The sequence below is a fragment of the Triticum urartu genome, chromosome 4A, assembly GCF_056163025.1.
Source record: "Triticum urartu cultivar PI428250 chromosome 4A, HENAU_Tu73, whole genome shotgun sequence".
NCBI classification, from domain to species: Eukaryota; Viridiplantae; Streptophyta; class Magnoliopsida; order Poales; family Poaceae; genus Triticum; species Triticum urartu.
In genome coordinates this window covers 6,389,383-6,411,867 of record NC_141876.1, presented here as the reverse complement: position 1 = coordinate 6,411,867, position 22,485 = coordinate 6,389,383, and the positions used below count along the sequence as shown (strand labels likewise).

Genomic DNA, 22,485 nt, shown 5'->3' with positions numbered 1-22,485 from the left:
AAACAGGATGGCAGGATCCGACGTGGAGAAACGCAGAGCGGTAGGGACCGAGGGAGACGTGTCGGCCTTGATCGTCGATCGAGCCAGACATCAACTGTATCTGTATGCTGCATGCATGATAAGTAACCATCTAAAGGCTCTTATATTTTTTTACATAGAGAGTATATATTAGCACTCGGTTTAATTAATTAATTTGTTTAGTCACACACGCATGCATGCATGTGCACATGGATGGAGATGATCAGTGAGGTAGACGATCGTATGCTGTGGGTACAGTGCGAGGCAGTGCATGCCGGGCTTCCATTTCCGCAGCTACGTACAGTGCCACCCACGTACTACTGTTTCATGCGGGTTGGCGAGAGCTGCATGCCTCTGGCCGAGCTCGAGAGGGACCTGCGTTGGGTTGGGTCTTGGGTGGACCTCCCTCCGTTTGTCTGATCATATCGGATGTGAGCTGTGTCCGAGTTGATTGCACTGGACCGTTTCACGTACAGTATCACCCCGTTTGTCATTGCTTATTTAACGAATCTGTCGCCTTGCACGCGGCCGCTACCCCCTCGGCTAAGCAACGCTTATACTACCTCTCTCCTTCAATATAAAGCTTTTTGCAGTTCAAGTTGAAGCAAAATCATCTTATATATATTAAGGGACAGTGGGAGTATTTCTTTTCTTTTTTTCACACGTACATACTACAGTTAGCTTTTCGATCCTTGTACCACTAATACAAAGGTCCTGATCCACGTATAAGATTTGTCCTTCTTTTCATTTTAGTCCACGTATAATGTTTGTCTGCAGTCGAATTTCATAAAGTTTGGCCAAATTTATATTTAAAGATATCAATATCTACAATACTGGAGTTATACAATATAAAACTTAATTTTATGATAAAAATTATACGGATTTTGAATTGTGAATGTTGATATTTCTTTCCTGCGCACTTTGTCCTCATTCGTGCACACCTTTGATCAATTTTCTCGCCGGTCACTCATTCTCAAATTGCTATAAGCCAAGCGCGCTTAACTTTGAGGTTCATTGCGAATAGGCCTAGAAAAGAAGAAATTCCTTGTTGACATGAGTACTCTATCATTTCAATTAAGCCAGAACGTTACATTTAAGGTGGAATAATCAAAATGATGGGTTTGTTTGGGAGAGAAGAGGGAATGAGCATGCAGATGTGGCACCGGTTTCAAAGCTTTTTATATATTTAAAGTCTTTGCATAAAAATATTTCGAACAAGACCACTTTTTAGATATATTTCAACTAGTTTGATTTTTTGTTTCAATCCGTTCTTTTTTAAATGAGTGAAATCAGTTTTCAAAATGAGTAAATTATTATTTTTTGTTTTCATAGAAATGCCTTTTTTGAATTAGTGAAATATATTTTCGTAATGGGTGAAATATATTTTCGTAATGGGTGAAATCTATTTTGTGTATCAAGTGAAATCAGTATTTAGATGAGTGAGAAATGCTTATTGAAAAGAGTGAACTAAGGTTTTGAAATGAGTGCAATTATTTTTATTTCAATTGAGTGAAATCAGTATTAAAAAAACAGATTTCACTCATTTCAAAAAATGGATTTCACTTATTTCAAAAAACGGATTTCACTTATCTGCGCCCGAAAAATGCATATGCATATTTGCCGTGTCAGTGGAGGGGTTTGCCGTGCATATTTGCCAATCTACGTACATGCATCAAGAAATCAGATTAGTAAACAGTAGTAGTACAATTTTTTTTAAAAACACCACAATATATATGCTATGATTACCTCACAATCACCGCCATTTCCTTCTTTATTGAGCAATATCAAGACTCATCAATAAGTACTGAGAAATTCTTATCTCCAATGCCATTCTTGATAACTTTGCTTACCTCCACTGCACAAGATGAACTCCTCATAGTAGAAGTTGGCACAACATCGTAGATTGATGAAGTCATCAGAAACTCCTCGTAGTAGAAGTTGTCGCACTAAGAGCATCTCCAGCCGCGCCCCCAACAGGCCTCCCCAGGCCACTTTTTCGGCGCCGACGCCGAAAAAACGGCCCAGTCGCGCCCCCAGGACGTCGAAAGTCGCACTGGGGAGCAGTTGGGGGCTCCGGCGCAAGGGAAAAGCATGGCTGGCCCACACCGTCAGGGGAAAAGTCAAGGTTTTCTTCCCGACTCGCCTCCCACCCCCCGCGACCTCGGCCACCAGTAGCTATATCCCGGCGCCGCCCGCCGTCCTACACCGCTAGATAGCCATTCCCCGCCGGAAAAATAGCAGCGCTTCGCCGCGGCAGCCCCTCCAACAGCAGCTGGGCGTTTCCGGCCGCCGTTTCCAGCCGCAGAGGCGCGGTTTAGCGGCGGGTACACGCCCACCGAGTGCAAGGTGTTCGGCGATTTTCCTGCCTCGGCGATGGACTCGGATGACGAGGAAGCGCTCACCACGTTGCTGGAGGAGGAAGCCGAGGCCGACGTCCAGGAAGAAGAGCATCTCATGGTGCTCGCCGCCCTCGCCCAGCTGCTGGCGAGCAATGAAAAGTCGCGACGAGGTGGCTCGGCGGCTGGGCGGGTGAAAGCAAAGAACCGGCATCGTTTCGAAGGCTACTGCATGCTCTACTCCGACTACTTCGCCGATGCTCTACTTCACGGCGAGAAAACATTTCGGCGCCGTTATCGGATGAGCTGAAAGTTCTTCCTCAGGATTGTGAATTCCATTCGGGAGTTCGACAACTACTTCAAGTGCAAGATGGATTGCACCGGCGCTCTTGGATTCACCTCCATACAGAAGTGCACGACACGATGAGGATGCTTGCATATGGAGCTCCCGGTGATTCACTCGATGACTATGGGCGCATGGCCGAGTCCACCAGCATAGAGTGTTTCTACAAGTTCTGTCGGGCAGTGGTGGCAGTGTTTGGACCACAATACTTGAGAACACCCAATGCGGAAGGCACTGCTTGGATCCTAGCACAGAATGCAGCAAGAGGATTTCCTAGGATGCTTGAAAGCATCGACTGCATGCATTGGAAATGGAAGAATTGCCCATTTGCTTGGCAGGGGATGTACAAAGGCGCCAAAGGCGGTTGCAGTATGGTGCTTGAGGCGGTGGCCACACAGGACCTCTGGATTTGGCACTCCTTCTTTGGTATGCCAGGAACTCACAATGACATTAACGTGCTACAGTGCTCTCCTGTCTTTGCCAAGCTTGTTGAAGGTCATTCTCCTCCGGTGAACTTCGAGATCAATGGGCGGCACTACAACAAGGGGTACTATCTAGCTGATGGCATCTATCCGAGATGGTCGACATTTGTGAAGACGATCTCAAACCCTATGCCAGGAGGCAAGAACGCCTGGTTTGCGAAGGTTCAGGAGGCTTGCAGAAAGGATGTCGAGCGGGCATTTGGTGTGCTCCAATCTCGATTTGCTTTTGTCCGGTACCCCGCTTAGACCTGGTCGAAAGATCAAATGTGGGAGATTATGACTTGCTGTGTCATCTTGCACAATATGATCATCGAGAGCGAGCAAGAAGACCCAGTGTTTGACACTGAACCATACTACAGGCAGGGTCCTCTAGCCGAAGTTGATCACCAGCTACCGGCAACCTGGACTGCCTATCTCAGTATGCGTCAGGAGATCCGAGACCCACAGGTGCATCATCAACTGCAGCAAGATCTGATAGAGCATCTATGGAGGCTTAAGGGCGACGCCGGGCGCGACGTGTGATGAAATATGCGTTTTTATTTGTTGAACTATATAATTTGTATTGAACTATTTGTTGTTGTACTATTTTGTTGAAGTATTTGATATTTTTTGATGAAATATGTGATAAAAAAATTTATGTGCATAATTGAACGCCGAACCACGTCGAATATGGGCCTATTGTCGTCTATATGGGCCCTTTATTCGCCAAATGGGGATAAAAAGTGGGCCAATTTCGACGCCTGGGGGCAACGACTGAGTGCGAAACCGCCCCAGCGCCGATTGCATCGCCGGCTCGCCCCAGGGGGTGATTTTTATGCGTGCTGGGGGGCCGAACGGCTGGAGATGCTCTAAGGAAAATACCTACGTGTACCCAATCAGTCCTTGCTATTCCATCTTGATTAATATATATGTATGTATACTTTTTTTGCCATATATTATATGTATGTATACGGAGATATTCGCACAGCAGAGCAGTACTAGCTACCATATACTGTATATTTCGATCGCCATTACGTAGTGAGTACGCACAGTGTACATACCCGAGTTCATCCATAACAACTCAGAAAAAGAAGCACTACAGTGTCAGGACCTGGTTATACATCACTGCACCGTATATTTATGCTGCGGAGGCTGGGCCTCAGGCCAACTCCATCACGCGATCCCAAACGGACATCCGTTTTGCTCGGATTCTGTCCGTTTGGGTAGGATAATGGGGTCGTATCCGGGCGTGTCCTGGGATGCGGTGGCCGTGCGTTCAGCGCGCGGCTGCATCCGTTTGCCTCATCTTATCCGCCACCATTTTAAAAAAGAGCAACATTTCAAATGCCAAGCCTAGTTCATGGCTAGCGGCCCTAGTTCACGCCGGCAACAGAGCCAGCGGCCTACACGTCCATCGTCGGCAACACAGCCAGCGGCCAGCAACACAGCGAGCCTCCAAAATAAATAGTTGTCCTCGCCGGCAACACAGCCAGCGGCCGGCAACACAGCCGGCCTCCAAAATGAATGTTTTTCTCACCGACACACAACCAGCGGCCCAGCAGGCGGGCGGCACCCATGCCAGCATTTAAAAAGAACGGCCACGGCCGATCGGACGACCTAGTTCAGGCCGTCAGCGTCGAGCGTCTCCTTCTGCCTGACCTCAAACCAGGCCCTCGTCCTGTCTCTCATCTTGGACAAGTCCACGCTCATGATCGCGAGGGGCACCTCCTTTGCTTTGGTTGCGCCATTGGTGGCCTCGATGTCGAGCTGCCTTTGCCTGGCCGAGACATTGGCGGCCTCGATGTTGAGCTGCCTTTGCCGGGACGCCTCCTCCATGTCGACCTTCCTCCTCTTGGCCTCCTCCTCCATCTCAAGTTTCTTCCTTTGAAGCTCTAGGTATTGCTTCATTTGCTCGTCCTTGCTTTGTCGCTTCTTCTCGTCCCTCATATCCTTTTGAGACATCATGCCATGCAAAGTGTCATGCAAGGCCATGGATGAGGCATCACGTATGTCGTCCACCTTTGAGTTGGTCTTGCCCCTCGGCCTCTTCAATGCCTCGCCATCTCCACCTCCGGCGAACTTGGCCGTCTTCTTGCCTCTCTTTCTTTGGATTTCACGGTATTGATCCTTGAACTTACAGCGTGTTTGATTCAGGGGAATTAGAGATGGGGAATGAGAGTTGAGGGGTAAGGAGATTAAAAATCCACTGTTTGATTAGAGGGAATGGGAGTTTAAGTGGGAAGGGGACTGAGAGTTGGGGAAGCCAATTCCCACCGATTTCTTCCCAGGGGGTACCCTGTTAATTCGTGAGGAGAGTTTTATCCCACGCCAATTCCCATCATATGCCAAACAAGGGAATGGGAGTAAAAATCTACTTCCCATGCCTAATCCCTTCATAAACACCCTTGTGCAAACTCCCATTCCCTTGCCCAAGTGTTTACCAAACAGGCTGTTAGGGAAATTGTTGATGATCGTCCAACAATGCGTAAGAGTGAATGACTTGTCATTGTGCCGGGCCTTGAATGCTTCCAAAGATTGAAATGCCTACACCACATGATCAACAACAATTGAACATGCAAACATATACAAGGCCGAAGTCTCACATGGCCGTAGCAAGGAAAAGGACTAGGATAAGGAGAGCATACCATGTCCCCAACGCCAAGACCACTCACGGGCCATGCTTCAACGCTCTCAAATGCGGTGCAATACTTGTTACACTCTTGTTGGGTGAATAACCACCTCTTTTGAATCGAGGTGATGCCACGGTTGCTTGTAATTTGGTAGGGCTCAAACATCTTCCTTTCATGGAATGTTTTATGGACTTTCGTCCAGAAAACAAGGCCCTTTTGTTGCGCGCCGGTCTTCGGATCTTGGCTAATCTCCATCCAACATTGGCAAATCAACTTGTCCTCATCTTGTGTATATGAACCCGTGCGAATGCTCTTCCTCCTCTTTTGTGCTTCCGCTCTTTGGGTGAGCTCGTCGATGAACAATGGCTCGCCACCAATATCCATGTCATTGCTTTCTTCTTCATCACCATCACCTTCGCAATAGATGTCATCGTCTTCATGCCACGAGTCACCATGGTTGTAGTCAGCACGGTCGTCGGCCTCTTCATCGGCAACGTACTGGGCGCGGCCATCCTGACTTTGGGTCTCGTCGGGGTCGTAGGCACGGCCATGCCCACCCTCGAAGATCACATCCTCCATGAACTGGTCGTAGAAGGGGTCGTTGACCGGTGGCGTTGGTGTTGGCATTCCATCGAACAAGACGGGGGGGGGGGGGGCATGGTGCCCGTGAGCGGTGCACGTGCTTGCTTTCTTTGCATCTCGACGGACGGCCGGCCGCCACTGCTGGACCCAGGAGTGAAGTTGAGGTCGATGACGGCCGAGGGGCGCAGGGTGGACGGCGCGATCACGCCAACGTCCGGCGACCCCGAGAAACGGGTTTGGGCGTCGTGCCTTGGCGGAGAAAAGCCGGGCGACATAGGCGTGGTCCGCGACGTTGGCGACTGGCAGTGCGGAGGCCGGGAGGCCGACGAGCCTATGCTCGCCGCGCAGACAGCCGCTGCAGGGAAACCGGCCGGACGGCACATGCCAAGCATGAGGAGGGCGTGCGCTTTGTTGATGATGTCCTCCCTCTCGTCGACCGCGGCCTTGCGCCGCGCGGCCTCCATCGCATCGCGCTATGCTGCGAACTTGGCCGCGGCGGCATTGACCTTGACGACCGCCCTCCGGTTCCTCCTCTTCGCCGATTCCGCGTCCAACTTGGCGATCTCCTCCGGCGTGCACTCCGACCACGGCTTCCTTGGCGCATTGGCCGCTTTCTTCTTCACCTTTGGGGGTGGGTCGACGGCCGGGCCGCCGGAATTCGGCTGGGCGTCGGCCATGGACGGGGGAGGGAGGGGGCGGCGGGAGGGACGTGGGAGAGGGTTTTGCGGAATGGCGCCAAATGGGGCGCGGGGGGTTTTGCTTTGTGGCACCGACAGGCAAGCCAGGGGAGGACAAGCGCGCGCGTCCCGCCTGTCCACGCGCTGTCCGTTTCACTCCAAAATCGGCGCAAACTTGGGCCGGAGATAGGTCGAAAGCGGATAGAAAACGAACAAAAGTCCGTTTGCTCCCGCGCACTGGGCCGTCTGATTTGTCCCTTTTATTCCAAACGGACGGGGCCAGATAGGATGAGGTCGCGCGGTGGAGTTGGCCTCGGGACGGTGCGTGGTTCCCCCGAGACAGACAGCAGCATCGCATGGACCCAAAGGAATAGTGTGCACACTTTGGGTGATGGGTGGGAGAGGAAGAGAGGGATGGGAGATGGACTGCTCATTGCATTTGCGCCGTGGGTGGTGTCCGTCCGTTGGCTGGCTGATCGGCCGAATGTATCACTCCAAATTAGATATCACTCCAAATTACATACTACTCACTCTCTTGTCTCAAAAAAAAAAATACTACTCACTCCGTCCACAAACAATCTAGCAAAGATGTCTTACCTTGTGGGAAGGAGGGAATAGCAAAACTTTACAACTGCATACACTCTCTTAGTATGATCGAATAGTTAACTTATGAACAGCGTCATATTCCTCTAAAGGAGACAAATGCTATTTCTGGGATTGATTTGGTAAACAAAAAGAAACACAAAAATGGTAAGTGAGATACATTATAATCGGATCAATCACCAACGAGTGACGATGAACAATTTACTGTGCTCGTGGATTGGCCGTCGAATCTACCTACGAGCGACTCCGCATCCTCTTAATTAGTTGGTCCATGTGGCAAGGCATTGGCGTTAGAGGCGCTTTGGCTCGATCATTACACCGGCCGAGCGACAAAGAGAAAAAGTTTATGTCATGTTATATATGAAAGGTCGAGGAAGCTTCCTTGCAAGCTCCAAAGGTGCATACGCCTCTGAAGCTGCTTACATTCTAAGGCGTTCTGTAAAAATGCCTCCAAAGGTGCATACAACTGAGGCACTTTGTAAAAACGCCTCCTTAAGCATGATTTTGAGGCGATTAGAGAAACGCCTTCGCCAAAATGCCTTCTTTTCACAACCGTGTTGTAGTGCTTGCAAGCTCCTTGTTCGTTTTTTCTTTTATTGATTGAAGAACATGCAAGATCAGTGCTAATGTTTGGAGGAAAACATGAACATGCATGATGTGGGGAATTGTTTTTGGATCGTTCTACAGGAGCACGTACGTGCTGGCTCCCTGTTTCATTGGCCCGTACGTCTAGGTGTATGAGCGGGCATGAATGTGACCGGCCGCAAGGCGCGTACCACCCTACCTACCGCTGCCGCCCGGCCAACCCGGCCCGCTCAACAGTGTGCTGGCTACCGATGTTCTTCTACTGCTGAAGCAAACAGCTATAGGTGACGATCTTCACGCTAATACAAGCATGTTAAGGTCTTTGACATTGTCACTATGAAGGGGACTGCCGGAGCAGTGATTAGAGACAGGAAGGCGTGCTCCTTGCTGCTAGTAACTCCAATCTGGATCATGTGCATGGTGCCACTTCTGCCATGACCGGTGGCCTGAGGTTAGGGCCAGTTCTTTTGCTGGCTTCTAGAATAAGTTGCCTCATACTTAGCTTATTTTAAAAGTCCGACCAGACGACGAGTTGAACGGAAGGAAGGGGGAAACGAACGCCTCGTCGGATAGGACGTGGCAGACACTACAGACGGCACGCAGGACGGAGACTGCGCTCTCAGCTAAATCAGTACTGCATGCATGAAACTGATAATGCTATATCCAGGAGAAGAGAGATTAATATATTGTATACTATACTATACTGTGCACTAGTCGTCACCATAATATACTATACTATATTAACATAGTGAATGAATACTCCATCCAATCCATACGAAAGCATAGCAATATTTCTGCTGCGGAGGCCAGGCCCGTAGCTAGCCGCAGGACAGCACGGCCATGCGATGGCAGCGGAAATAGCAGGTCTTGGAGGAGGACGATGAGAAGGAATGGACTGCTCACTGTTGGATTAATTATGCATCTCTAGGATACCATTAGCAGGAACTGATTGCATCTAGATCACCTAAAAGTATGAACAGAGAAGGGTTTTAGGGGATCATTACATGTCACGGCAGTGGACATGATCGCCTGCTTGGTGCAGGCTTGATGCAGGGGTGATGTAGTCGAAGTAGAGGTTCTCCTCGACGTCCTGATTCCTTCAAGGCACCACCGGCACTGCCCAGGGACAGCGGGGGCGGCTGGCTTAGGTCTTCCCGTCGCTGCAGCACTCCCCCTGATCGGATGGGGTGAGAGAATATCGGGAGGAGAGTAAACCTTACGTGAATTGTGATCTCGCAGGTGGCCAGCTCTCTCCCGTATCCCTTTTAATATGGCGCTGGCGACAGGGGACCCAAAACCTGAGTTGGTTTTTGGGCGCCCCCGATCAGGGCGCGTTAGTTCTGATCGAGGCTCACGTACGTTGGTACGTGGATCCCTTCACTTATCGTTATCCCTTCATTTTTTTGTTAGACTAATAGATCTAACGGGCCTGTTTAAGCCGTCAGATCAAAACCAACATTCTCCCCCTTGATCGTTAGGCTTAACTTCATTCGCCCATTCTACATAGGAATGATGTACCAAAGTGAGGTGTTACTACAGCTCGAAACGCCATAGAACCTCAACACTTATAGCACACCCGCCTATTTCGAAATGGAAAACATTTTGCTAATTGGGGAGTGGTTTATTTTAATGGTCCTCTTATTCCAGAATCATAAGGCTTCCAGTAGTCCCATGCCGGCAACATGCTCACGAAAAATACTGGGTGGTAAGCCTTTTGTTAGCGGATCCGCAAGCATATGCTTCGTTCTTATGTGTTTAACATCAACTGTTTGATCCTGGATTCTATCTTTCACAACACGATACTTTATGTCAATGTGTCTGGCAGCATTACTTGACCTGTTGTTACTCGTATAGAAAACTGCTGGTTCATTATCGCAGTACAATAAAATTGGTTTAGATATGTTGTCAACCACTTTAAGTTCGGGAATAAAATTCTTTAGCCATATAGCCTGCCCGGTGGCTTCATAACATGCTACAAATTCTGCTTGCATCGTAGATCCAGCAGTTAATGTTTGTTTGGAGCTTTTCCATGATATAGCTCCTCCCGCGAGTGTGAATATATAACCTGACATGGATCTCTTACTATCCACACACCCGGAAAAATCAGAGTCTGAATAACCAACAATTTCTAGGTTATCAGTTCTTTTATATGTAAGCATGAAATCTTTAGTTCCTTGCATATAAGCAAGACTTTCTTTGCGGCCTTCCAGTGGTCCGGTCCTGGATTTGATTGGTATCTGCCAAGCATCCCGGTTACAAAACATAAATCTGGGCGTGTACACACTTGGGCATACATAATGCTTCCGACAGCTGAAGCATAAGGAACCGACTTCATCTGATCAGTTTCACATTGGTTCCTCGGACATTGAAATGTCCCAAACTTATCGCCCTTAACTATAGGAGCAGGTGAGGGTGAGCACTTATGCATATTAAAATTTTTCAGTACTCTCTCAAAGTATGCCTTTTGAGATAGTCCTAACGTTCCTATGGACCTATCTCGATGAATCTCGATGCCGAGGACATACGAGGCTTCACTAAGATCTTTCATATCAAAACTGGATGACAGAAAATTCTTGGTCTCATGCAGCATATCCTTATAGCTACATGCCAACAATATGTCATCAACGTATAGGACTAAAAATGTGAACCTACTGCCTTTAAACTTAACGTATATGCAGTTGTCCACAACATTTTCGGTGAAACCAAAAGTTTTGATAATTGTATCAAACTTGAGGTACCACTCTCTTGAAGCTTGCTTCAAGCCATAAATCGATTTCTTTAGACGACATGCCAAATGTTCCTTCCCTTCCACAACAAAGCCTTCTGGCTGAGCCATGTAAACGTTTTCTTTTAAGTCACCATTTAGAAATGCCGTTTTAACATCCATTTGGTGTAGTTCTAGGTCGTAATGAGCTACTAATGCCATTATGATTCGGAAAGAATCCTTGGTTAACACAGGAGAGAAGGTTTGCTTATAATCAATGCCTTCTCTCTGTGTATACCCTTTTGCCACTAGCCTTGCTTTGAACCGTTCGACATTCCCTTTGGAATCATACTTGGTTTTGTAGACCCACTTGCAGCCTACTTTCTTAGCTCCATCGGGAACTTCTACTAAGTCCCATACGTCGTTTGAGCCCATAGATTTCAACTCGTCTTCCATGGAAACCAACCATTTGGACGAATTTTCGCTTTTAATGGCTTCCTTATAGGAGGTTGGATCTTCCACCTTTCCCATACCATTCATGTCCTCCATTAGAAAAGTGATATAATCATCTGATATGGCTTTCTTCCTCTCACGCCGTGGTCTACCCATGGGCGGAGGTGGTGGTGGAACATCATCATTTTCATTATTTTCTTGGAGATCCTCATTTGTGTTTGGATTCTCATTATTAGTTTCTAGATCACCATTCGACTGAGAGACTGAACTGTGAGATTCAGGATCATCAGATGTCACATTTCTTCGTATTGGAAAAACAATCTCTTGGATAGTCGGGGATGGCACACAAACCCGCTTCTCCTCAAGATCGATCTCCCTTAAATTTGTGACCTCATTATCCTCCAAAAATACCGCTTGTCTAGTCTCCACAAATTTGGTGGTATGACTTGGACAATAAAAACGATATCCCTTTCCCCTATGAGGGTATCCAACGAAAAAACAACTAACTGTTTTTTGGATCCAATTTCTTAAGTTGTGGATTGAAAACTTTAGCTTCAGCAGGGCAACCCCACACCCGTAAGTAATTCAAGCTCGGTTTCTTTCCCGCCCACATCTCGTAAGGTGTGTTCGGTGCTGACTTAGTTGGAGCAAGATTTAGTATGTGTGCAGCTGTCTTTAATGCCTCTATCCAAAGGCTTACTGGTAAACTCGAGTGACTAAGCATGCTTCGCACCATATCCATAAGGGTGCGGTTGCGACGCTCGGCCAAACCATTTTGTTGTGGTTCACCAGGCATTGAGTATTGAGCAATGATTCCATTTTCAGATAAGAACTTAGCAAAAGGTCCAGGAATCTGCCCATAAGGAGCATGCCTACCATAATACTCTCCCCCGCGATCAGACCGTACAACTTTGATTTTTGCGTTCAGTTGATTTTCAACCTCCGCTTTATAGACTTTGAATTTCTCCAAAGCTTCCGATCGGTCATGTATGGGATAAATATATCCATAGCGGGAAAAGTCGTCTGTGAATGTAATGAATGAATCAAAACCATCTACAGACTTAACATTAAGGGGTCCACATATGTCGGTGTGAATTAATTCTAAAACCCCTGTGGCTCTTACTGCTCCTTTCTTAATTGTTTTTGCGAATTTTCCTTTAACGCAGTCGACACATTTGTCTGCATCTGAGAAGTCTAATGGGAGGAGTATTTCATTTTTAACTAAGCGTTCCATTCCCCCCCTCGAAATGTGGCCCAAACGACAATGCCACAATTTTGAAGAATTACTAACTCCTTTCCATTTCTTCTCAACATTAATTTCATCACTCACATGCATAACTGAATCATTATTGAGATAACATGTATAGTTGGCCTCGTCTAACACCGATGCCTACATTCTTATTACATTTGATCAAAGCAAATTGTTTCTTGCCAAAATGGCACTCATACATATCATCATCTAAACGAGAAACTGGAATCAAATTCCTACTTAAGGTAGGCACATAAATAACATTATTCAATCTAAGAGTGTGGCCAGTGTGTAGCTCCAACGTGAGAGATCCCACAGCTTCAACATCGGCCTCAACTCCGTTCGCAACCTTAAGCTTTCTTGTTCCTCCTCTTATAGTTTGGATCGTATTGAATCCCTGCATAGAGTTAGCAACGTGAGTGGTTGCCCCTGAATCAATCCACCATGACTTTATAGAAAAATCGACATAAAGAGATTCATCTACAAAAGTAATTTCATCAATACCTCTTTTGTTCATCCATTTTAGAAAGCCTGGGCAGTCCCTTTGATAGTGTCCCTCCTCTTTGCAGAAGTTACAAGCATTTTCTCCAGCAGTGGAGCTGCTAGGAGCAGAAGAAGAACTGCCGGCTTCTTTACCCTTGAATGCCTTAGGGTTGAATGGCTTAGTGCCTTCTTTCTTGACTTGCTTTTTCTGAGGCTTGGGAAAACCTTGCCGTCATGCTTTCTCTTGTTAGAGCCAACATGAAAAACATGGTCTTTCTTCTGCCTCATGATCCTCTCTTCCTCCTGGACGATCCGTGCGGTCATCTCAGAGAGTGGCCATTTTTCCTTTAGAGAGTTATAGTTGACCTTAAATTGTTCAAACTCTTCTGGAAGAGACTCAAGAATAATTATGACAAGAAGGGCTTCACTTAAAGAACACTCCAAAGTCTTAAGTTTGGTGTAAGCATTTACCACCCTCAATATGTGTTGCCTAACGTTTCCGTCAATAGTGTATTTCTGAAGAAGTTTAGCAAAAAGCTCATGAGCATACACTTTGTCGGAGCCTTTAAATTGCTCCTCCATTTCAGTGAGGAATTCTTTAGCAGTGTCTTTCTTAGGGAGTGCTTCAGAAATGTCCGGCGATATTGTCGCTTTCATGATGAGAAGCGCAATATGGTTGGACTTGTTCCACTTTTCCATCTTAACATCATAGTCTTTCTTTAGTTCTGCATATCCTGTAACACCTGCAACAGGTGCCACAGGTTTTTCTTCCCTCAAGGCATAGTCAAATTCATTACAACCCAAACATAATTCGACTTGGGACTTCCAACGAGGGAGGTTACTCCCCGTAAGTGGTTCGATCGTGTCGGACCGAAATGGAGCGGAAGCTGAAATCATCATAAAAATTCATAAGTAAACTTGCATAATTATAAATTTACGTTGGTAAATAAACAAACATGCCAAGTATTTAATTTCAACTCCATGTCAAAACACCGTTGGGCAGAAAAAACATGGAATTAAAATATCATAGGGGATGACTCATAATAATAAAACAACGTTGGTCCGAATTAAAATTAGAGTCATTTCATTTTGAATTTAAACATCAGCATGAAAGAAAATATCATTATTTTTTATGTCTAAAAATTCATCATGCAAAAAACACATAATAAGTCATGAATAAAAAATCTCGTTGGTTCAATTTTACCCAGAATAATAATGTGTTCATTTTAGTTTTAGGCATTTTCTATTTTTGACGGTGCAAAAACATAATAACTATTAACTTCAACGCACTGTAAAAACAGAAAATCGCGATAGTGATTTTAGCCCAAAATCCCCACGGCTGTCCGAAATGCAGCTTAGTCCAGTAGCGTAAATTTTTTTTTGGCTGGACTGAAAATACCTGGGCTGAAGCCCGCGGCCGGATATGGCCTGTTAGACACCCGACAGCCCGGCTGGGAGCCGCGCGTCGCTTTCAGTCGTCGGATCGAGCCGACGGCTCGGATCGCCCCGCAAATGAGCAAAACAGCCGGCTGGGTCAAACCCTAGACCATTTCCCCTCCTCCTCCCCGATTCACCCACTCTAGCAGCGGCGTTCGACGGCAGCCCGAAAAGCACGCCGGCCATGGCGGCGCAGCGGCTGCGCTCGCCGGAGCAGCATGCCGTGGACGACGTCCGGCGTGCTCCTTCGTCAAGCGTGGCTGCTAGCGTCCGCATACATGGCGCGTCAAGGGGGGAGGATGGGCGGCGGCCACCGCGGCATGAAGGGCGACGGCGACCTGTGCGGCGTCAGCCACACAGGAAGCACGTCCATTAGGGCGGCGGCGGCGGCTCAAGTTCTTCCCGCGCGTCGTCCCGAGGACGGCGGCGTCACGGCGTCTCCGCCCTCGCAACCGCGGTGGACGCGGTGCGGGCCCCGAAGGGAAGAGGCGGCTACGCGGCGCATTAGGTGAGGATTCTCCTCATTGCTTCTTCAATTCGTGTACATCAGTGCTTGATTTGGGGGAAAAACAGTCCCAATTGCAGAATTAGGGTTCTTACAAAATTGGGGATTTTTTCTAGGGCTCTTGATGTGGGGATTCTACTGGTTGTATACTGTTTAGACCTCTGCCTTCTAATTTGCTTAGTGCATATGGAAACAGAACTGAAGCATGATCAATTTTAATCAACTTAACATGAAGGTGAGCATTAGATCTTAACTGAGATTAATTAAAATTGATGAACATAGGTGGCAGTACTGATCCGTAGCAAAATTAGGGTATCACATAATTATTTGCAGACGGCAATTGGCATGAACATCAAACAGTAGCATGAGCATGGGACTAAAATTTTCAATCTTGATCATAAAACCCTAAACCTGACTTGATCTAAACTTCATGTTGATCTACAGATCAATGATATAGGGACCTATTGCAATCATAACTGGCGACTGATACCATTGTTGGATTAATTATGCATCTCTAGGATACCATTAGCAGGAACTGATTGCATCTAGATCACCTAAAAGCATGAACAGAGAAGGGTTTTAGGGGATCATTACATGTCACGGCAGTGGACATGATCGCCTGCTTGGTGCAGGCTTGATGCAGGGGTGATGTAGTCGAAGTAGAGGTTCTCCTCGACATCCTGATTCCTTCATGGCACCACCGGCACTGCCCAGGGACAGCGGCGGCGGCTGGCTTAGGTCTTCCCGTCGCTGCAGCACTCCCCCTGATCGGATGGGGTGAGAGAATATCGGGAGGAGAGTAAACCTTACGTGAATTGTGATCTCGCAGGTGGCCAGCTCTCTCCCGTATCCCTTTTAATATGGCGCTGGCGACAGAGGACCCAAAACCTGAGTTGGTTTTTGGGCGCCCCCGATCAGGGCGCGTTAGTTCTGATCGAGGCTCACGTATGTTGGTACGTGAACCCCTTCACTTATCGTTATCCCTTCATTTTTTTGTTAGACTAATAGATCTAACGGGCCTGTTTAAGCCGTCAGATCAAAACCAACACTCACAATCACATGGGTGGGCCTGGGCCAGGGCCTCCCCCGTTGTCTCATCCATCCGCTGGCTGCTGATCAGCGGAATGGATAATCCCAAATTAGCAAAATTTTACAACTCTTGAGGTACTAGCTACCAGGAGGCCCTCGCACTTGCTGACGCTCTAAGCTGCAGAGGGATACATGTCGTCTCATACTGTAAAGTGGTGGTTGAAGACATCAAGAACCGCAGCGCATCTAGCTATGGAGAAATTATACATGAAATAATACAGCATTGTAGTGCTTTTACTCTGTGTAATTCCATTCATGAGTTTAGGAGTCCGTGCCAACATTGTGACGTCATAAAAAAGCTTCACGGGATTGTCTCAAAAATCAATAAATATTTTACAACTACATACACTCCACTATTTTTCACTGTGAAACTGGCAGATGGACCCACCCCGCCCTCAGCTCGCCAGCGATCATGGGAGAGAAGACACACAAAGTGCACAAGAGAAAAAAAAATGTACCTTGTAACCCCGCACAACTTTTCTATTTCTTTCTTTTCCTTTTATTTTTCAGCACAGAGAGAAGCCCTAATGACCAATGTGAACCACCCACGGCGGTCCTTTGGAGCAACATCCGGGCCAGACCCACAGTAAGATCCCCTCCGTGTAGACCCCACGCGTCCGTTTCCCCCCTCCAGGTGCCGGCGGCAGCGCCGTCCGTGAGGGGGGCACACCTCGGAGACGCGTGCCGGGCGTTTGCAACCGCGACAACACTTCCAGACTTGTGAGAGGCCGCCGGCGCAAGATTTGGCGGCATGCTAGCCCCCGGAGGCCGCCGGCCACAGCCGTAGACGCGCGGAGGGCAATCCGCGTAGAGGGAATTTTTCGGATACTTCTCCATCACCAAAAATTATGAAAAAATGCCATCGTTCCTATAGCACATGTGCCCACGTCGTGCAAAAAAACTCATGATTTTATCGCGCTCCGAGTACGTATTTAGTAATATTGACGCCGCATCGTTACCGCAGAACGTCTACTACCGTGTCATCGCCGTCCGTGAGGGGGGCCACGCCCCTGAGCCGCGTGTCGAGTGCCTGCGCCTGCCACCATGCTTCCACAACCGTAGGAGGGCCCACCGCAACGCCTAGCGGCATTGCTACCCCCAGGTACCCCGTCCCGTCTAACCCTGACAAAGACGACCGCTGGGTCTAGCCCTTTGACTTTCGCCGGACGGGGTTTGACCGGTGGACCTTTTCACCTGGTTTTCATAGCCCAGCCCATAGCTAGACCCCCCAACACCGTCCCGGCCCAACCCACCCCAAGATTCCCTCCGTGTCGGCCCGACGTGGCCGTTTCCCCTCTTCGTGACACGGTGGCAGCGACGCCCGTGAGGGGGGCACACCCCGGAGCCACGTGTCGGGTGCCTGAGCCTGCCACTACGCTTCCACAACCGTAGGAGGGCCCACTGCGACACCTCGCGGCATTGCTACCCCCCCAGGTACACTGTCCCGTCTAACCCTGACACAGACGACCGTCGGGTCTAGCCCTTTGGCTTTCACCGCACGGGGTTTGACCGGTGGACCTTTTCACCTGGTTGTCATAGCCCAGCCCATAGCTACACCCCTAACACAGTCCCGACCCAACCCACCCCAAGATTCCCTCCATGTCGGCCCGACGTTGCCGTTTCCCCCCTCCGGGACACGGCGGCAGCGACGCCCGTGAGGGGAGGGGCACACCCCGGAGCCGCGTGCCGGGTGCCTGCGCCTGCCACCACGCTTCCACAACCGTAGGAGGGCCCACCGCAACACCTGGCGGCATTGCTACCCCCCAGGTACCCCGTCCCGTCTCCCCTCTCCGTAACACGACGGAAGCGACGCCCGTGAGGGGGCAATCGATATATATATATATATATATATATATATATATATATATATATATATAAGGCACATTTAAGTTAATCTAATTATTTTGGAAAAAATAAAAAGGAAAAAGAGAAAATAAATAAAATATGAAAAAATATTAGAAATCTATGCCTACGGCTAGGCCGTCGGCATAGCTACAGCCACAGAAGGGTAGAGCCATGGATCGATGACGTGGCATATGGCGCGGATCGATGACGTGGGACCGTCCATGGGCCAAGCCTATGCCGACGGCAAGGCTGTCGGCATAGATATGCCACCCCACGGACCAGTGAGCGTTTCGGATCGTTGACGCGGCAGATCACGCGGATCGATGACGTGGCAGATATGCCGACGGCCACCATTAGGCCCCGTCGGCGTAGGCTTCACGCCGTCAAAGGATGTCGCCTCCTGGGCAGTCGGGCAGACGGATATGCCGAAGACAGCCTCTATGCCGACGGCCGCCGTAGGCATATTTATTGGGATGCCGACGGCCCGTCTGTGCCGACGGCCCCTGTCGGCATAGGTGGATGTATGCCGAAGGCGTTTCTACGCCGACGGCCTGACCTGTGCCGTCGGGATAGATCTGTTGATGCCGACGGGGGCCGTCGGCATAGATTTGGCCGTCGGCAATTGGGTAAATTCTGGTAGTGTCGTGCCATCACACGAGCCAGATCGTGCTGGTGTGGACTATGCCATCACCTCCTAAACCGGATGCCCTACTTAGCCGTGCCATCCCACGAGCATGCCAGCTCGAATGCAATATTGCCTGAGCGGAATGCACATTTGATTCAACATTTCGAAATGGAAAAGTTTGTAGATCAGAGCAAGCTTATGCTTTAAAAAAAATTCTACAAAAAAGGCATACTTTTGCCTTGGCTGAAAGGAATTGGTCTACCGTACAATATTTTAGCTATCATTTGGAAAACACACACAAGCTAGCCCACTCGCGCGCGCGCGATCTTTCACTTTTATGTGCGATAGGTAAATATGTAACCAATATCATATATTTTGTGCTACACCTGAAAGGCTGAAACCCCTATCCCAAATGCTGATCTTTCACTAACGTACAATGGATAACATAGGAGGAAGTGACATCTTTCAGGTGCTTAGTATGGCTTCGGACTTCTGACCAAGGTACTGCTGCCAGGTCATGCCGGAGCCTTTTTCTTGATGCTGACCGTCATCTTCAGAGCAAACATTCTTGGGACCATCGTAGTAGACAATATCTGTGTTAGCATTTGCACGCTTCCAATTTGTTGGAAGCTTTAGATAATTTTCATAGAAGGCTATAGTCATTGCCAACCTGATTCTGTCCCTGAAAAAGGACGTATGGAGAATGGTGTTATAATATACCTAGGTGAATATGATTTTCTAATATATGCGGATGATGGATAGTTTTGCCCGGAATGCATTTTGAATCACGGATCTTAGATTAGGTACGTTTCCAACCTTAGACCAGAATGAGATAGAATGAATCAGATTCCTCTTTAGATTACTTGGCTCCACCAAAAGTTCATCAAAATCAGGTAAGAACACGTTCTTGTCATAAGGTTTACTATATACCAAACCTTTTGGAGCCATTCTTCGAACAGCATTCAGAACATCCATACTGATGTAATCACCAAGACGCTTGCTACAATCTTCAGCAGCACCGATGGCATAACTGCCTAAATCAATGCAAACAAGGTCTTCCATTTTTCCCTGGGTAGGAGAGTGATGTTACACGTATGGCTAGTGATGCGTTTTGCTAGAGTGGAGCGTAGAACTATGACATGGATTGGTCCGGGTCCCCGAAGGTCCTAGATTTGGTGAGCCAAGATTGTCAGAATTTTGTGGTTGAGTAATACTACAAGGTTTTTCTCCGCCAAAAACACAGTCGTTTGTGTGTTAGGATAACACTTTGTTCGAAAGAGTAAAGTCAAACTCAACTTCCGAAGAAGGTATACGTACCGTGTGTATGCATAGGAACCGACTCGACACGTAACGTATGCTGGCTGCTAATTGCAGTTGGTCACGGACACGATCGATTGCTATTATACCACAACATCCATCGTTAATCCCGTCAAGAAAAAACATCCATCGTTAATCCGGCCGCCACCCATCCTGCCCACATCTAAATCCACTCGGTGGATGAGACGCACGGCGACGATGCCGTCGCCGGCATGCCCAATGATCTGCTCCACGACATCCTGCGGCGGCTGCCAAGCCGTGAACTCGCCGTTTCCCGGCGAGTCTGTCGCGCGTGGCGCGCCGCCGTGGACAGCAGCGGCCTCCTCCTCGCCTGCTTCCACCGCCTCTTCCCGCCTCATGCCTTCCCCGGCATATTCACGAACAACAAGGGATGCGATGACAACTCTGACTTTTTCGCCCCACCGATAACGGCGAGGCAGTCCTCCGAGGGCGGCGTCTTCCCTGTCTTTGAGCACCACTGGGCCTCTGTGATGGATCACTGCAAAGGTCTCCTGCTCCTCCAAAAAGTTATAACTATTATTGCGTGTGCAATCCGGTGACGGTAAGGTGTGCCCGTTTGCCGTCCCCGCCGTCATCAGTAACGTATTGCAAAGGCTTGTTCCTCGCTTTTGACCCGGCAGTGTCACGACACCATGAGGTGTTCGTGTTCCCAGAAATACTAACGCAGTTGCGCCATCAGAAGGAGGGGTGGTCCGACCATCCATGGTCGAAACAGATGACACATGCTGGAAATCTCCCTGGAGCAGCTACGCTGGTCTTGTTTATTCGACGAAGAGCAACTATCTGAAGACGATGAAGAAACCGAAGTTCAGCAACAAGAGCAGCATGCCCACATGCTGGCGCCCGACGAGCCCAAAGATGATGTGTTGTCTTTACTGGTGTTTTCCTCCCGGACTAACCACTGAGAGAGTCAAGAGTTTGTTCCCAGAAATTACGCTCCCGAGCATCTCAGCGACGTATTGCCGGTATCAGGATACAAAGACTGCACGATTATATGGAAATCAGCGAAGTATTGGCGATGATCGCTCTATGTGCATTGCGACAACAACATTCTTATGATCGTATGCAACTCACAAGAGATGTATGATATGGCAGAAATTTTGCATAGAACCATGGTCCAGCCGCACCTATGCTCAGCACCACACATCTCACTATAGCTCCTACAGGGATTTGTGCATGGCGGGTTCAGTAAAGCATGGCGGGAACAATCAAAAGATGGGTTACAAGGCCTACGCATGCTAATAAACCTACTGAATGCTAGCAATGTAGAGAATAAATTAATGCACTTGTCTGGGATGTCTCCCATGCACTTGCTCTATTTATAATTGTTTAATCCCTCGCTATGCGGGCCAGCTACCAATAATGATGATTTTGACATTGAAAATGATCTTGTACTATTATATATGATATACAAATACTCCAGTTTAGAAACTGCTATCCTTTTAAAGACATTCACAAAAGCAAGAATAGACTGTACTACGCCGTATATTAAGTGGGTTCAGGTTCTTTCTTATAGAAGTGAGGCCAAATTTTGATTTCTCAGCAAAAAGAAAATCTAGCCACGAGTGCGGCTTGTCTTTGGGTGTGCTATGCATTTGGTTTTGTCGAGAGACAAAGATTACTGTATTGTTGGTGCCAGAACTGCATGTCTGCATGTCAAGGTATGCCAACATTTAAGGAAAGTCTGAAGCAGTGCGCCATTTATTTTTGGAACCGGAATTATGACAGGGAAAGCATTTCAGTTCACATAAAGTAAAGAAAAATCACCATACAAAATCCAAGGTGGACACCAAAATATTTAAAACTATTTTGTAAATACAAAACCAATGTGACATTTCCTTAATCTTGAATGTGAGAAAAATGCGTGTAGCATGTTTCTTTTTTCCTTTTCTTTTTTGAGAATTGCTTGTAGCATGTTTCATAATACGAAGCTAGAAGTTTCTGCTGTAGGCACTCATACTCAGCACAGAAATATGGTGAGGGGAGATGAACAGTGCCAACAGGCCTCAAACAGAATATCATTGTTTTGAAATTATAGGCTTGGGCTCTTGTGCTACAGTAACATGGGGAGGTGAGCCAGCCCACTATGTTTATAAAAATATGTAGCTTGTGCAGGCCTAGTTAACCATGAAGGAGAAAGGGATTAAAGTAAACAATACGAGATCAAAGAAATTTGAATAATGACAGGGCCCGGATCCACATGTGAGCTCTGCTAGATCGGACGGTGCCGAGCATAGGTTCGAGTGAGTCATGGTCCAGAAACACTCCTCTCATGATATGGTCCAGCTGCCAGGGAAACCCTGCAACAACGAAGAAGTCACCTTCGAGCGGGGCCTTCCCGTTAAGTCCATCCTAGCGAGTTATGAGAAAGGGATTTACTATGTCGCAATCGACATGTTCCAGCTCCAGGTATGGACATTGTCAGAACCAATTGACGGGCATTTAGCATGGACATTGACGCATGAGGCCAACCTTGCTCCATATGGTCATCAACTAGAAGACTCAGTGCTACCTATACAATC

The 22,485-nt window shown here is 47.9% G+C and overlaps 1 protein-coding gene and 1 pseudogene across 1 annotated transcript in view; one reads left to right on the top strand and one right to left on the bottom strand.

The window, feature by feature from the left end:
- Window positions 1-12,991: 12,991 nt before the first annotated feature.
- LOC147974321 (uncharacterized) lies at window positions 12,992-13,823 on the bottom strand (annotated as a pseudogene).
- A 956-nt stretch (window positions 13,824-14,779) lies between these two features.
- Window positions 14,780-22,485, top strand: part of LOC147974320 (uncharacterized) — a 42,372-nt gene continuing 34,666 nt past the window's right edge. The window contains exon 1 of the mRNA XM_087520005.1: window positions 14,780-15,069. Coding sequence (XP_087376131.1) covers window positions 14,780-15,069 — 290 coding nt within the window. The remainder of the gene's footprint in view (window positions 15,070-22,485) is intronic.